Here is a 17,171-nt window from a genome sequence, read left to right as displayed (position 1 = left end):
AGCCAGCCAACCTAGCTCCAATATCACTAGCATCATGAAGACTGGAAGTGGCAGAGGTTAGCAAAGAAAAGGGGTAATAATAGCTCTGTATCAACATAGTCCTGACTCAGGCAAAATCAGAGCGGCATGGATTCAAGGATCTAGAAAACAAATCAGCCTTTATCTGTCAAACCAATCTGAGATGGTTAGAATTGATATGGCCCTCTCATTTGTAAACCTCTCAGCCCTGCTCAGACTCCTCTCCAAACCTCATTCCCATTCATTTTCCACAAACCCTAATCCACCCTGCCACTTGGGCTCTGCTTTGGAGAAACTCCATTTTATTATTCTGGGAACAGCCAAGAGTTGTTCACTGGTATTCTGCAAAATTGGGCTATTTTGGGAAAATTAAGTTGGATCCCCTAAGTTTGTTAAAGCTTAATAACCAGGGGCGCCTGGGTGGCTCAGTTGGTTGAGTGATTGCCTTCGGTTCAGGTCATGATCCTAGAGTTCCAGGATTGAGCCCCACATTGGGCTCCCTTGCTCAGCGGGCGGGGGGTGGGAGGGGATGTCATCGTCTGCTTCTCCCTCTGCTGTTCCCCCTCTCATGCTCTCTATCTCTCTCATTCTCTCTCTCAAAAAATAAAATCTTTTTTAAAAAAAGGCTTAATACCATATTTTCCATAATTCAATGAGCCATATTACCATATTAAAGCCTATGAGAAGTCCTACAGTGTTTTAGGTTAACTCACTGTATCTCAAATGAATTTGCCCACAGTGGGGTATACTGTTAGTTGGCCATCCAAAAATCATCCCCCACCCCATTCTTTTTTTTTTTTTAAGATTTTATTTATTTATTTGACAGAGAGATCACAAGTAGGCAGAGAAGCAGGCAGAGAGAGAGGAAGGGAAGCAGGCTCCCCGCTGTGCAGAGAGCCCGATGCGGGACCCGATCCCGGGACCCTGGGATCATGACCTGAGCCGAAGGCAGCGGCTTTAACCCACTGAGCCACCCAGGCGCCCCAACCCCACCCCATTCTTGACATGGTGAAAAAATACCCAGATTCCCCAATCTCCCTCGTAACGATGGATGGCTATATGATCCAATTCTGCCCAATGGAAGGAGAAATCTGCTAAGGAATTTCTGGGAGAGGAACTTTTTCTTGCTAAGAGAAGAAAGGCCCAACCCTGCTCCCTGTTTTGTGCCTCTGAGCCTGGTGGAGGGGCCATTTTGTGAATAAGAGACTCACAGAAACATCCATCCAGAGCCTCAACATCACTCCCTCACCAGAATAATGACAGCCCTCTCTTACACCCAGACTTCTTGTAAATGATTTTCATCAATTTCAAGATGTATATTCTTTTTTCATCACTGATACAGGGGTGTGTCTTACAATTATCGTTGCCTTGACATCACTGTCATTGCCTACACAGGAATGCACTTGGTTGTCATTCCCCAAGGCATGGACTGGACACCCGAACTGAACTGAGTGTCCAACTCACAAACCATCAAGAACCAACCAAAGAAGAAATATGGGTCCCAGTTGTCTGAAGCACATTCCACAGAGACCTCTGGTAAGATCAAGAAAGTGGCAGCATCCAACCTGGCAGAATGGGTAGCAGCAGCACGGATAAAAGTCCCAGAGACAAGAGCTCTCAATCACCAGTGCTCCGGAAGGCAGAGAGTGATATGGCGTGGTTGTAAATGGATACAGAGTTGCTCAGGGGAAAAGTGATTCAGAGGAGTCAGACTCAGAAAGTGAAAAAGTGAGGTTAGGAAGACCTCAACCAATTGATCGTGCTTATACGTTCCTTTTAATGTGTGTACAAAAGTGACGCACGAAGATTCAATGTCCAAACAAGTCTAAGAGAGTCCTTTGGATAAGTAGAAGTAAAAAGCTTTCTGTCCTAATTTAATTGGCGTTATGTTCTTCCTTATAAGATAACAATGTATCTTAGAAACCCACCATTTTAAGCTTAATGCAATATGGCTGCACGTCTCCACAAAGTTTTCCCTGACCAGCTCAAGCTCCCTGACTGGGCGCTCAGGGCAGTCTGGGATTTTCTGTAGCACCTCACACAATTATATTTAACTACTGCTATTGTTTGTGGGTTTGTCTTGTCCTCCAGACTGTTTTATTTACTAGTACAGCCTTGGTGTTTGTCACCGTGATACACATTAGGGGTCAAGGAGCTGAATGAAGGAACATGCAGCCGTTTACCGAGCAATCCCCTCGGTAAGGGGCAGCAACAGGAAATCCCCACCTCCACCCAGTGCATGGGGTCAAGGGGTCACGGTCCCGCCCCTGAAGGAGCCCCCTGTGGGCAGGGACTCTAGCTCTTTCCTCAAGGAGTATAGGAGAAATGCTGGAGGGCTGGAGGGTCCAAAGGACAGAGAGGCCAAGCTCCCCACAGGAGACTTCACGTGAGCTGGCCTTGGAGGACATGCGTGGGTGAAGATGTGGGCCAAGTGGTAGAAGTAGATTTCTTAGTCAGCCACCACTCCGAGCTGCCACTTCATTCCGTGCCAGAGGAGATGCTAAGGACACAAGGGTACCACCTTCACACTGGGTTAGTGCCCAAATGAACGCTTTGGTGGAAGGGCTTGCTAAAAGGTCACAGGTTTCTTCCAGAACAGCTGGTGGGTGGATGACAGGGGCAGGGTGTGACCTACTCTTTACTGCATGCCCTCTTTTGTGCTTTTAGGACTTTATACCATAAACGTGTATTACCTTGAAGAAATCATTACCATTTCATTTTCAGAAACACAGAACTTTCCCAAGTTCGCCTTGAGGATCCCATTTTTGTAAATACAGGGCTTGCAGGATGCTGACAAATGCCATCTAGACCAAAAAAGAATGACACAGAACTTTTTTTTTTTTTAAATAAACAAATGAGAACAGAGAAAGAAGAAGTGGTGGCTCTAGACACTGCAATGCATTCACTGTCCAGCTCCAAGAGCCTAGGCTCAACTCTGCTATGAGGGGCCTTGACCAAGCCATGTTGGTCCTTCTCAGCCTTGCAACCTCATTGGGAAGTTAAAACACCAAACAAGACTCCCTTCAAACTGGAAAACTCTGAGTTCAAGAATCTATGACCCTCTTCTGTGGCTCATTAGCTGGCTCTGATTGCAATTCCAAAATAAGGGTTTCTAGAATTATTTGAAAATCTCTAAAATAAATGTTGGGTCTCCCATGGTAACTCTGATGGTGGAATAGAGTCTAGTGTGTATGTGTGTGTGTTGTTTAAAGTCCTGTATCAATTTCCTCCCCAGCCAACACTCAGTTCAGAATATGAGCCGTCACTCAGTTCAGAATATGAGCCGTAGAAAAGCTTAGAATGCCGGAGCCCTTTCATGAACTAAGGTCAGCCTACTCTGAGTACACCTGAGCCTGTCCTGGGGCTATCATATGACATGACAGTAGTATCCTTACCAACCTGCCTCTGGAAGACCCTCTCCACAGCCCCCCATCATGGGACTGGGAAGGGAGACACACTCAGCCTTCTATGAGAACAAATCTGACTTATAATCTGTTGCCCTCCTGACCTCTCCATTTGCTATGGTGTCAAAGCAAATCTATCCAGCTTTGTTACTGTTCTTTCTTTACCTGTTGTTTGTTTTCACAGACCCACCTTGCTGCTTTCTGGGCACATCAACACAGCACGGCCTGGGGGTTCTAGAACCCCCAGAAATCCTACAGATGCACCTGGGGACAAGGGAGGGTAATCCATTCCTGATTCTTTAATCTTTTTTTTTTTTTTTTGTGGCTGAAACTCTTTAGGAAATTGGACTTGAAGAGGTAAACTGTGTCACTGAACTTTCTATTAATCTGAGATCTTTACTTTCTCCCTCAACTGGTAAGGAATGAGAAAGCCACTTTGCTAACACACACCAAATTCTGTATGATTTGATGTTTTTAAAAAAAAAAAAAATTTTTTTAAGTTAACTCTACCCCTAACGTGGGGCTCAAACTCATGACTCTGAGATCAAGAGTTGCACGCTCCACTGACCATGCCAGCGAAGTGCCCGTTTTGATGTTTTTCTTAGTCGGGGGTGGGGGGTGGTATTCCTGGAAAACCCAGACCTTTAATAATCTGGCATTCCAAGTAAAACCATTTACCACTAACAGGATGCCTGCCATTAGGGCCCACAGAGCCCAGGCTCAGCCAGCAGCTAAGCTTGGCTGCAAGCCCTTGATGAGGTCCTCTTTTCCAGAGGGACACACCAAGTCACAGGGGAAGGCTCCAGCAGAGCCTTCCCAGATATCAAATGCTTGTAACTAATGACAAAGAGAATAAAGACAACAGGTTTTAGTGAGCCAGGCAATTGATAAGAAAGCCACCAGCATAACCACATTTCCCACTGGCAATTCAGAATGAGTTAGTGCTTCCTTCTAAAGAGCTACCCACTTCACTGATAGAGTTAACCCTTCTAGCTACACATGCTTCACATCAATGCCAAGCAGGCTCCTTTTCCACATGCTGGATGGAGATGGGGGGCCTTGACTGTGACATTAACATTAGATTAACAATCAAAGGAGAAAGAAAGAGACAGGATTTCTCCCACAATAGCATCAATTATCAAATTCAACATTCTCCAGGCATTAAACAAAGAAAAAAAAAACCCAAGTAAGTTAATCACATGTTAGATGCTACCAAATTAACACAGAAAAGAGGCTCTGGAAGGACACTGAAGAGGGACTGGCTCTGGGATTAATACACACATACACACACAGGTGTCCGGAGAAGAAACACCTGGCTCGGATCCAGACAATGGGCTGGTGGGTGGAGGGGGCTGCTGGCCTCTCCACCCGACTGGATCTGTTTGGAGTTAGTCACACCTCTCAACGGGGTTACCTGCCCTTCTCTGAGGTCCAAAGAGGAGACAAAATGAAAGAGTCGAGCCACCTGACAAAGGGGAAAAGAAAAAAAGCCATGGGCACCATGCCTCCAAAGCAGGGTTGAAGGGCGCCATACTGTCCTCACCTAGGACACTCGCTCGCTCACTCAACTTTCTTCCTTCCTCCATTCGCCGCAGATGCAGAGGGAGTGTTTCCAAAGCTCCGTGTAAAGCCCCCACAGAGGAACAAAGGTGAATATGAAACACGATATGGATTCCTACTCCCAAGGAGCTCACAGTCTAGCCCGGGGCCTCTCGGCACAAATGCACACAGGCAGCAAATGACAAAGATGACACAGTGTGGGGCCAACTTTCAGAGGAGGGAGAGAGGGCAGCTGGCTGACACCTGGGAGCGGTCTCGAGTCTCAGACTCATGTGAGAGCTCAAATTTGAGTGAAGCCAGGGCCACATGTCTGCTTCCTCCTTGAAGAGCCAGAGGCCCTGAGGGGAGGGTGATGTGGTAGCAGACCCCTCTTCCTGGGGGGGGGGGAGTGGAGGGGATAGGGGAGAGATGTTGCCAAAGGACAATGAGGGGGAGAAAGGACTAGGGTCGGAGCGAGGTGGGGGGACAGCATCCCCAAAGACCCATGTGTTCCATTAGTGAGAAGTAGAGCTACAGTTACATTTGCAAATATGCCCACAGTATCGTAAGCAATGAAGCTTTAAAGGAACTAGATCTTATAGTAACATGTATCTGTGATCCAAATTCCTTCAGCCTAGTCTGCACCATATCCCGCATTTAAGTGTCGCCCCAGCCTTGCCTCAGGGCAAAGAAGGGAGCCTGCCTTAGTGCCATTTGCTGGCCGCCTTTGGCAGATAAACGTGCCTTCTTCATTCCGAGGGATGTCTGATATAAAATGGTCAAAAGGAGCTGGCAGACAACCCGAGAAATATCCAGGGCTATGAATGACTCTAAAATGCTCAGTGGCAGACAGTCCTCTCTTCGGGACTCAGCCATGTGTTCTCGGGGACTGGTGATATACCCCAAGCACTAATCAGGAACTGGCAGCCCAGTGTGTGTGTGCGGGGGGGGAATAGGGGGTTTGGGGAGGGGCCTGTGGTGCTTACAGTGATGCAGGGAACTATGGACTGGGAACTAGACAGTCTCACTCTGCACCCAGCTTGGCGTATCCCAGCTGTGTGACCCTGGGTGAGCCACTCAACACCCAGGCCTCAGTGTCTAGTCCTGTGAAGTAAGGGGGGGGGGGGCAAAGATGGCATCTAAGTTCCCTGCCTGCTCTAGCAACCCACAGGTTTGACACTCCTTCTCTCTTGGGGGAGGGCAGGTGCTCACCATTGTAAGCTGACTTCAGGGACCCACTCCCCCAGACACGAAGAGGAGGAAACAATGGTATGGAAAGCCAGGCAGAGAGCAATGAGGGACCTGAACTTGAGGGCTGGAGGGTTTGCCCCAGGGAGACCCAGCACAGGCAAGGCCAACTGGGACAAGAGCCCAGGTAGCACCAGATACTGTGTTCACTACCACACCACAGAGAAAAGATGGGAAGAATCTAGATCCACATGAGAGGGAAACTCAGCTTCCTCTCCAGAAGAATCTGAATTGTAAATAGCTTCTGAAATGCCAGCATCTGACGTTCCTTTTATTCTGCTCAACAGAATAACGATCAACCTCGAGATGAAACCAACATAGAGGAGAAGTGAGTAATATGCAACCTTCATGAAGCATGTAGTATGAGCTCTGCATTCTGCGAAGTCTCCAGGTACACTGTCCCATAAATGTTTTGTGGCAGGTACCACGGTCATGCCCATTTTGCAGATGAAGAAACTGAGATGTACAGAGATGAAGCTGTAAGTGTGGGAGCTGGGGTTTTTAATCTGGTTCTGCTTACCTCCATGGCCCACCCGTGATGTGAAGCTTTGCTCTATTAGCTGAAACAGCAAAAAATATGTACAACAGTCCTTCATTCCTTTAACATTGACTGAGCACCTACTAGATAAGACATGAATTATAATGATCACAATAGAGTGCCATATGGTAACCAAGACACAAGAGAACAGTTCCACCTGGAATCAGAAGAGGTTTCCAAGGAGAAGGTGGCTTTTGACCTTAAAAGGTGGACAGGATTTCAAACGGTGGCAATAGGGACAGATGAAGGCAGAGAGGAGGAGAGGCAGGAAAGAGAAAAGTCTAGAAATAGCACACAGAGTTGCTATTTCTGGAATAGGACAGAAGATGGTGCTGTGAGTATAGTACAAGAGGAGCCAGAAAGGTAAGGAGAGACCAGACAAGGTGGAAGAGCTGGGATCAGGGCTCAAAGAGGAAGGGAGAGGAGTAAGGATTACCTGCGAGTCTACTGCAATAGTCCAAGCCCTGAGGAAGAGAGTGGGGAAGAAGGTCTGGAGGAAGGGAAGGGATGCCAAATGGGCAGGACTTGAAGAGTAATTGGGAAGAAGGAGGAGCATCAAAGATGACTGAGATCTGGAGCCTGAAGGCCGGAGACGGTGGATGGTGATTTCATTGTCATCAGAGAGATGGGACACAAGAGGAGGGCGGATTCACAGTTAATGAAATGCTGACTAAAAGGTATCTAGGAGCCAAGGGGAGGAGAAGTTCAGCAGAGAATCAGAAACACTGTTCTTGAGCCCCTGGCAGAGAAGTCTGAGAACCAGTGCATCAGGGGACAGCTGAAGGTGAGGGAAAGAATGAGATGATCCTGGGAGGGAGAGGAGAATGAGGTGGGGTTCTGGAGAAATCCCACGCAGCACTGTTGGGGTGGGTGGCTACAGGAGGAGGGACAGAGTGAGCAGGAGAGTAGAGTCAGGGAGGAGGAGGAAACCAAGAAGGTGCCACATCACCACAGCTAAGAAGCAGCTCCTTCCTGCTCACAGGTGATCTCGAAAATACTTTCTCAGACCTCCTCTCAGAGACCAGGTAAGCGGGCAGGCTTTTCCTTCCCACTTAGACATCTGGCTGCATATAGCCTCCACAGGGAAACCTGGAACAGAGAGGCGGCAAGAGACATCTGCATGAGTTCCCAGCCCTTCCTCTTCAGCAGACTGGTGGCTCTGCGTCTTTGGTTGGTTGTCCTCTCCCTGGCCAGCTATCAGGTGCAGTGAGGTGACAGGCAGCAGTTTTGGTAGAAACACCAGAGAAGAGGAATTCAGGAAGATGGGCTGTTGCGCGACGAAGGCCAAGACGGTAGACCCGCTCTGGCGGGAAGTCTTGAGTGGCTCTGCTCTGACAAGTTGCAGAAAGCTCAGCTGGGATGTGAGTCCATTTGTTTGGGAGACCTAGAGGGCAGGCAATACTTCCAAACTTTTTTAGCGGGTTGTCCATAACAGTTTAGATAAACTTGGTGTTTAACGCCAGTTGCCGTGGTGAATTCTAAATATTAATTTTATGTTACACTGTCCTTGGCTAAAACAGAGGGAAGAAGGCTAACTTGATGTAACCCTAGCACAATGGCTGGGGATTGCTCCTCAGCTACTTGGAGGGTGTGACAGTGAAGTGAGACACAGGGACCTGAAGGGGACAGCAGTCTTGTCTTCTTCCTGGGAAGAATCTTCTGAGCAGGAGCCCATACAGGGAAGTTTTATAAAAGGGAAATCAATACCTGCTCTCTGATTAACTGTAAACAGGTAGTTTACAACTAATTAGTATACAAAGGTAGCTAGGGAAGAAAAAAAAAAAAAAGGACAACAGGAAACAACTCCAGTCTGGCCAGAAGCCCCAAGTCACTAGTCTTATGAGCTTCTGGGAATGAGCTTCTGGTTCCAAAAATAAAGTTTCTTGGTGGATTGAAAGCAGTATTTTTTCCAAGCAAGAGGTTTAGAAAAACCAGCGATGGATTAAAGATAAGGATAATTGAGAGACGACTTAAAAAAAACAACTATGATGAACTGTTCTGTAGAGTTTTATTTTCAAGGCAAAATTGAGTGGGAATTTAAAAAAATGAGTGGGAAAACACTACAATTTGTCGCTCTGTGTCTTGTGCCCAGCTGTTTAGATGCTAGGGCTGTAACCAAGACCTGGCTCTATCTTAGTGGCTGGTGACCACGACCATAACTGCAGGCAAAGTGAGTTCTGGCTGGCAAATTGAGGAAACGGAGTCATAGTGTGAAAGTGGGACTGGACCAGGGAAGACACTGGAGAAATGAGGGTGACCTTGTAAGCTAAGTTTCCTTCTCCTTATTTTACCGCTGAACCTCTTATCAGCTGAGTGGATAAGGGAGGGGGCCTGTCAAAGTCAGGGCCCTTCAGGTGGAAGGGTGAAAATAAGGCAAAGGAGAACCCAAAAGGCTTCAGAGAGGGCTTGAGGCAGGGCTGCCTGGGAGAACGTTCTGTGATGTTGGAAACATTCTGTGTCCATGATAGCCATCTGCTACCATCGCTGCTGAGGACTGGGAATGTGACTTAGTATGACTGAGGAACTGTATTCTAAATGTACTTATTTCTAATTAATTCGCATGGAAAGAGCAGCATGGAAAGTGCAGGACTAGAGAATCAAAAAAGTTTACTCTTGAGATCATTCAACAAGGTTTGGTGAGTAGCTACACGTGCAGAATACTAACCAAGTAGGCACTGTTGGGCTCTTTATTCTGTTGTTGTCGTTTCCCTAAGCAAGAAACAAAGGAAAATAATCTGGGGCCTCTCATCTCCAGAAGCTAACAATTTAAATAGGAAATATTAGATTCCAGGGAGAAAAGCACGCATACAATCTGGGGCAGAAAAATCCCGAATTCACAGACTGTCAGCACCACCTGGAGCAGGTGTGTTACCAAGTGACTTTACCAATGGTATGGGTACCAGTGGAACTGGTTTAGGGATAGGATCTCTAGGGGGAGGAAAACGACATTATTTTTCAGGTTATGAGACAAATACAAGCAAGGCTGGTTTACCAGGTCTAAGAACCAGGCAGGTAGAAGAAACCTAGATGTGCTTCCAAGTTCAAAAGCCATAGGGTGGCCTTGGACACCTCACTGTTTTCCAACTTTTGTTCAATTGGCCTTTCTCACTATGGTTTCTCTTCCATGTGAGGGTGTGTTTCGCTTATTCTAGAGTATTATTTTTAAAGACAGAGAGAGATTTCCAATTCTAGTCTTAAAAAACCCTGGAGCTCACTTTTCCCTCTGGGTGGAATTACTAGCTAGGAAACAACCCCCATCTAGGCACAGAGCCAACTTGGAGAAGAGGGACATTCAGACAGATCGTCCCAGAGAAAGGTGTCCTCAGGAAGGAGACAGAGCAGTTTTCATAGAAAGAAAAGATGCATCCACACTTCCAGAGAGAGGGATTAGATCCTGGGGAAAATTGGGAGTGGATTGGGAGTGAGATGGGGGTTTGTGGGCCTGGTGGGGAATCAACCATGTGTAATTGTGTTTTTTTTTTTCCAGTTCTAAGATAAAATAATGTTAACATTAATAACAACTTATACTGGTACAATATAATGTACAAAGTTTCTTTACTCTTCCTGATGATGCAAAAACTTTGCAAACTTTTTTTTGGTGGGGGGTGGGGAGGGAGACAGGGATCACGGCTCAACCCTACAAGAAAAAAAAACTATTAACTCAAAGTGTGGGCACATTATGTTGTACACCTGAAACTAATATAATCTTACATGCTGATCACATTTCAATGAAAAAAAAAAGGAAAGAAAAAAAAGCATAACTAAAAGATCTTTTAAGTTCCAGATTTCCTCTCTGGGGAGCCTTCGAAGGATGGAAAAGAGAGCAGAAGACAGGGAGGTGTGAGCCCTCATCTAGGTACTTGAACCCTCATCTCTCTGAAGTAAGACACAGTCTTTCATGTAGCTCACACTCTCTTGTGTGTCCATTTGGTTAAATGTAGTAGATATTTAGAGTGAGAACTGATTTGTGAATTGAGGGTGTTTTCTAGGAGGAGAGAGGCAGGGTCCAAGAGTTGTAAATGGGGGCCATGAGTAGGGTGACCCCAAGTCTTGGTTTGCTTGGAACAGGCCTCATGTATACCTATTCCTGCTGTAATTATTCCAGCACCCCTTTCCCTCTCAGATGTGTCCTGGTTTGGACATTAACCCGTACAGTCACCCTAGTCGTGGGAGACTTGCAGGCTGTCTTTTTTTCATAAAATTGTTCTGACTATTCCCCTGGCGGGGGGTGGAGGAGGTCACCAAGGTTGTTCAGGGCTCAGCTGGGAGCAGCGCACTGTGCTAGGCTCTTAGGAGCGTTACAAAGAAGGAGAGGAATTTGTTTTCCCACCATAATATTTCTGAACTGGCATGAAGTTGTAAGGAAATGAAACACACACACACACTCACTCACTTTCTCATTCTCAAGGCTAGCGCTTCTAAGAAGCTAATTCTGCATCCCAGGAATGTTCCAGTAAAGTGCTCGAATCCTAATCACCTGTGTGCTTCTGACTCTGGAAGGGGCCTCAGGCAGTGACCTGGGCAGAGCTGCCTGTTTAAAAATCATCTGGGGAACTTGTTAAAAATAGAGATTGGGCCTACTGCCTGAGATTCTGTATCAGCACATCTGAGAATCGATTAAAAAAATGATAACAAGGCTTCCCAGGTGGTTTGGACATGAAAGTCAGATTTGGACTCACTGGTGAGTCATCATCCTTTGACCCCTGCCTAGAGTGACCCTTTGTTGCTGTGGAAACCACTGATTTACCCCTCAGCCAGACTGGATTTTACTTCTTCTTCTTCTTCTTTTTTTTTTAAGTACACATCTGTTTCGAAAATAGAGGGCATTATTTTTGGAAGAGAAGATGTGCTTTCCCTCTCAAGATATTTATATTTAGAGAGGAGAAGCAAAGTCCCCAAAAGGCAGAAAGCCTTCCCATCTGAAACCAAATTCAGCAGGAAGTGGGCATCCCTCACTACTGTAGCACAACCAGAAAGAACTAATGAGCAGTTATTTCCTGAGGCAAGTTTCAGACCATCTGGAGCTTCCTTGTTGTGAGACACCTGGCTGGAGGCTTGGGCTCACAGTGGTCTGAGGGGTTGGCAGATGGTTGGCCAAGATGGCATCAAGAGAGGCTCCAGCCTGAGGCAGACCTGGAAAAGGACGGCCCTGCCGAATTACGGTCAGAGTAACATTTGCACACACGCTGCTGTACGGCCAGGAGACCCACACTAAGCCACCCTGATGAATATCTCACATTTATTGGACATGAAACAGTGACCCATCTTCCTTCAGGCTTCAGAAGCAGAGGAGATGGGGCAGAGGGGCCAAGAGAAGGTTTCTCTGTAGCTTCATGTTGCAAAGTTGGCCTGAAGAATTAAGAGTTTAGCAATGCTGAGTTCTATCTTTTAGCTTTGAAAATAAAAGCATGAAATGGTTACATCTCAAACAGAAGGATCTCAGCCTTCACTGCTCCTTGTAAATCCTGATACCTCTCGTTGGCACACCAAAGCGGAATGTCCCCTCACAGGATACTCACTGGGATCCGTCACCTCACCAGCAGCTACTAGAGTATGGGGGACACCACACTACGGTTCTGTGTTATAGAAGGAGCTGGTGCTTCTCTGAATAGGGATCATTCCTTTTGGGTTTTCCTTCTCTCCCTCTCTCAGACTTGGTCTGCAGAATGCCTTGGCTTCAAGTGATGCTACTTTTCAAACAAACACTCAACCCCAAGAGGTAAGTCTTTTTTCCAGAAATGCTTCTAATGTGCTTCTCGGTTTAGGGCACAGAAAACCGGGCTCGGTCCCCTGATCCAGCGGGCTGTCGATACACTCCATGTGACCATCCACTCAGGGCCCATGGACCACCAAGGTTGGTATCAAATATCCTCCTCCAAAGCCTTTCACAACTCTGCTCCCCCTTGCCTAAAACCCTCAGTCACCACCTAGGACATAGGGCTTCCCTTTGCTCACACAACTCACCTCCCAGCCAGTGGGTCTTCCCAAATACTAGTATAACTGCCTCTCTTCCACCTCAGCTGAAGGCAGACCCCTCCTCCACATTTGGACTGGGGATAAGGACTGTCACCAGGAAACACAAGGCAATCTGCTGGATTTACTCCAAGGGAAATGTCTACTAATTTAATTTTTCAGGGCTGAGCACACTATGAGAAACGGACACAAGGACAAGGAGAATGTGATATGAGACAGATGAAGCTAGAAAGGACCACAAGAGGACATGAACGAGGCTGGATGGAAAGGGAAGGAAGTGAGGTCTCCATCCCAGCATCCCACAAGACCAGTCTTTACTTCAAACCTCCTCCAGCTCTAGTTGCCGCTGCTACACACATCTTCTCCCTCCGTGTCTGAACCACTCACCTCCTGTGGGGCCCTGGGCTCCTCCCTGGGGTCTGCTGTGCCACGTGTGCGTAGAGCCACCCACTCACGCCGGTAGTCTCCCACCTGGCCATATTTTTATTTAGGGGTCTCTCCCAGTGCACCCCGGGAAACTGTAGAGAAGGGCTCACTCCTCCCTTTTTGTTTCCTCTTTCCCTCAGGCTGAAGCTCCAAGTAATTCAGAGGTCTTCATCTGGGACCCACCATGAGTTTCCGGAGCTCTGGGAACCTCAATACTGCACACATCGTTTGTGGGTGAGCGTGTTTGTGTGTGTCTGTGTGCATGTGTGTGTGCATGGACACAATTTTCTGGGGGTAAGATGCACCAATTTTTTTCCATCAGATTTTCAAAGGGACCCCCAAAAGATGAGGAACCTCTGATTGGTCCTGGTCCTGAGCCTGTCCTGTGCAAGTTGCATGGGTGATGAACAGTGTGGGTGGGCGGGCTGGAGACGCTCACACGTTGTGATGCTCAGCAACGGCCCCCCACCCCGGGCCCCCGCACAGTACCTTGGAAGCAGCCATCACTGCCGCTGTGGCCGCCACATTCAAGCCCCGCTTCCCAAAGTGCACAAGGGCATCGTAACTTCGGTCTTTTGCTTGGACCAGGCAATCATCAATTTCCTGTTGAAGGAAAAGCAGAGGCACACTGAGTTGGAAGGTCCAAATAAATCTCTGTTCTTTCCTCCCTTCTGAGCACTGGGCTTGGCAGAGTGCCCAATCACGGATTCTCGTTGAGACTGAAAAGTCATAGACACTTTGGGGTGTGTTTTTGGAGGAAGAGTAGACAGGAGGAGGAGGGGAAACAGAAGAGATACAGGGAAGTGAAAGAGGAATTTCAAAAAAAAAAAAAAACAGCGACTTACTGATCTAGGAAGGTTTTCTTTGAGCAATAGCCTAGGATTGTTCCTAAAGTCCTCTAACCTTCCAGGAAGGCTCCAGGGGTCCTGGATGTGGACGGTCCTGCATTCTATATACAGCTACTCTCTAAGACATTGAAGGAACGGAAGAACTGAAGGAGAGAATGCCAGGAATCCAGCATCTAACCTCAGACCTGCCACTAACTGGCTGTCAGGGCTTGGCAAGTGTTTAGCATCTGAAAAATGAGGACAGTGACAGTATCTAACTCATGGAGCACAACAAGGATTACACGAGACCATTTTAGTAAAGATCTAACACAGTGGCTGGTTTCAGTAAGTGAGGACCACTGTCATCTTCCTATCTCAAGGGGGTCAGGCCCTTGCAGCTCTGAAATCCTACTATTCTGTAGCTATTTCATACTATATCCAAATCCCTCCTGTGTAGGTATCAAGGGGAGAGATGACATAAAAAGAGGTAAGTGCTATTTTTGTTGATAAGGGAGATCATTTTATGGATAACGAAATAAAAACAGAAATGAGAAGTCATCCAACAATATCCCCAGGGTCAGGGGAGAGGTTGGAAAGAGGATTGAAGTCTCTTTCCTTGAGGGACCAAAACAGTGGTTTACTTCAAATTTGCATCGAGTCTGGCTTATTCTTTTTGTTTGTTTGGGCTGGGTTGTTTTGTTGTCACTGTTTAAAGAACGGCTGTTTTGTACATCACAGTAGCTCATTTCGGAGTTCAGTAATACAATGACACTTGTCCTTGGACTCATTTGAAGTTCAGCACATCAGTGCATTTCCTTTGCTTTGAGGTATCAAGTGGGACAGTCAACCCCTGTGCACTCCTTGTTTAAGACTTCCCCAGGAAGTCCCCACACTAAGTTTTCATTGTGACCCCTGACTGACTCTGGTGGGGATTCTTGGCAGCTCGTAAGAGTCAGTCACCTTCACTTTACTGGAAATGACATTGGTGGCTTCAGAGTAAGCCCAGCATCTGGGGAAAGGGAAGTGCCAAGAATAGGGATTTGTCAACCAGGTCATGAGAGAGCTCCCATTCCCCAAAATCCACCCTTCCGACACAGGCAGTGCTGTATCCTGGTTCCTAAAAGCATTCTCAGAAATGTCTATAGTAGTCTGCTCATCCAATTACTATGTTCCTCTAAAATCTTCCCCCAGAAGGCCAAAGTACTCAACTTTCAGAAACAATAGAAATTTATATATAAAGCCACCTACAGGGCTCCTATTTTATGTTAAGAATCATATCTCAATCAGTTTAGAAGATCATGTAATAGAATTAATGAATTATACAATATTGGACTCAGTAATCCTGCTCTTGACAATTTATTCTAAGACAATAAGTCAAAAGAAGAAATTAATCTCGAGGTACTGTGGGGTTCATGAATCTTTATGAGGATCAAGTACAAATCGGTTATGTGCAAACATGTTTAAGATCTCAGAATTTAAATGTATCTATATTAAGGGTTTCTGTTGTTTTTTGTTATTTGGGGTTTTTTTGGTATACTTAAAATTTTAAAGAAAAGACTGGTATGCATAAAAAACAAAGTTATCAAAGCAATTTAGTAAGACAAAGGTAATGCATTTATTATTGTATGAAATCTTAAAAAAAAAACAGTAGAGCAATCCAGTGAAAGCAAATCTTGCAAATTAAGTTCAGTAGAGATGTTAAACAAAAAATCATTTTATGGACAGTGCCATTATAAGTAGCTTATAACTAAATTTCTCTTTAAGAGATATAAGTTGTAATTCTTACTTGAATTCTTAGTTATTGCTGACCCTTTCCTGCAATTTTTCCCTGTCTTATTTTTCCCATCTCTGGCATTAGACAAATCTATATTTTCATTGCAAAGATGTTTGTGAAGCAACTCCAAGCAAAATAAACACAAAAGGTAAATAGCATGAAACAAATTATTATGACTGCTCTCACTAGTCCTTACCAACTGATAATTACCAAAATAGCAGGGATTCCATTGGTAGGCATGTATTTATCATGGAACAATAAAGCAAACACTGCACAAGAATTTCTTATCTTCCAGTGTCTGTCCGTAGCTATCTGGGCACTAGTTCAAGTCATTTAATCTCATTATGGTTCCGTTTTACTATGGTACATTTTAAAAGTATTTTTCAATAGTCTATGTAAAAATCATATCTACAAAAGGATGGGAGCTGAGCATGATGAAAGGAAGGAAATTCAGCTTGGGGAGTTGAATTCTGAGTGAATTTTGTTGTTTTTTGTTTCAATTTATGGAAATGCTTTTCAATCAGTAATGATACATAACATCTTTTTGAGGATCTCACCATGATTTCTAAACATGTCAGAAAAATACATTAAAAAAAGAAGATTAGAAGGAACAAATTGTTGGAGGGAAATAAGAGAAAATTGAGGGTCTCCTACAATAAAACACTTTGTCCTTTTTACTGATCGCTTTTTAAATTTTTTACTTGCCGGAAGGAGTGAAAGCCTGAGCAGCATAAATTACCTTTTCTTTTGAAGACAGCGTGGGATGTACAAACTTCCTGTATAGGAGGCTGGAGCCTTTTGTGTAGGGAGACAGCAGCCAGGCTACAAAGGCTATTTTTAGTTCATAATAGAATGGAAACCTGGAGAGAGATGAGAAAATACACGTTCTATTCGGTTCTCGGCAACACAGCCCCGAGACCCAGCTGCACAGACACCTCTTCTGCAGGCCTCCAGATCCCTCCTGCCGCCACTGGTGAAGGGTGTGCGCACTTGCCAACACAGAGCAAAAGCCCAAAGCCGCCTTTTTTTCCTTCCTTTTTCTAAGATTTTATTTTTTATTATTTTTATTTTTTTTAAAGATTTTATTTATTTGAGAGAGAGAAAATGAAAGAGAGAGAGAGAACACAAGACGGGGGAGGGTTAAAGGGAGAAACAGACTCCCCACTGAGCAGGGAGCCCAATGCGGAACTCGATCTTGGGACTCCAGGATCATGACCAGAGCCAAAGGCAGACACTTAACCGAATGAGCCACCAGGTGCCCTAAGATTTTATTTTTTTAAGTAATCTTTACACCCAACATGGGGCTCAAACTCACAATCCTGAGATCAAGACTTGCACGTTCCACCAACTGAGCCAGCCAGCACCTGCTGCCCCTCCCCCATGATCCTCCTCCCCTCACACAAGGCATCTTTTCAAAGCAGGTT

General features: G+C 45.7%; 1 protein-coding gene across 7 annotated transcripts in view; it reads right to left on the bottom strand.

Annotated features, from left to right (window-relative positions):
• REEP1 (receptor accessory protein 1) overlaps positions 1–17,171 on the bottom strand; it is a 106,087-nt gene that overhangs the window by 17,418 nt on the left and 71,498 nt on the right. For 5 of the 7 annotated variants that reach the window (XR_007130073.1, XM_047745602.1, XM_047745601.1 and 2 more), the window contains exons 4-6: positions 16,487–16,607; positions 13,636–13,749; positions 4,735–4,887 (exon numbers count right to left, since the gene is read on the bottom strand). Coding sequence is in view for 6 of the 7 variants with exons in the window: in XM_047745602.1 (XP_047601558.1) it covers positions 4,735–4,887; positions 13,636–13,749; positions 16,487–16,607 (388 nt within the window). In the remaining variant the exon portion in view is untranslated. The remainder of the gene's footprint in view (positions 1–4,734; positions 4,888–13,635; positions 13,750–16,486; positions 16,608–17,171) is intronic. The other 2 variants (XM_047745598.1, XM_047745600.1) reach the window with 2 other exon arrangements.

Source organism: Lutra lutra, chromosome 9, assembly GCF_902655055.1.
Source record: "Lutra lutra chromosome 9, mLutLut1.2, whole genome shotgun sequence".
In the NCBI taxonomy this organism is placed as follows: domain Eukaryota; kingdom Metazoa; phylum Chordata; class Mammalia; order Carnivora; family Mustelidae; genus Lutra; species Lutra lutra.
The sequence above is the reverse complement of the archived record's forward strand: the minus strand, read 5'-3'. Positions and strand labels throughout refer to the sequence as shown.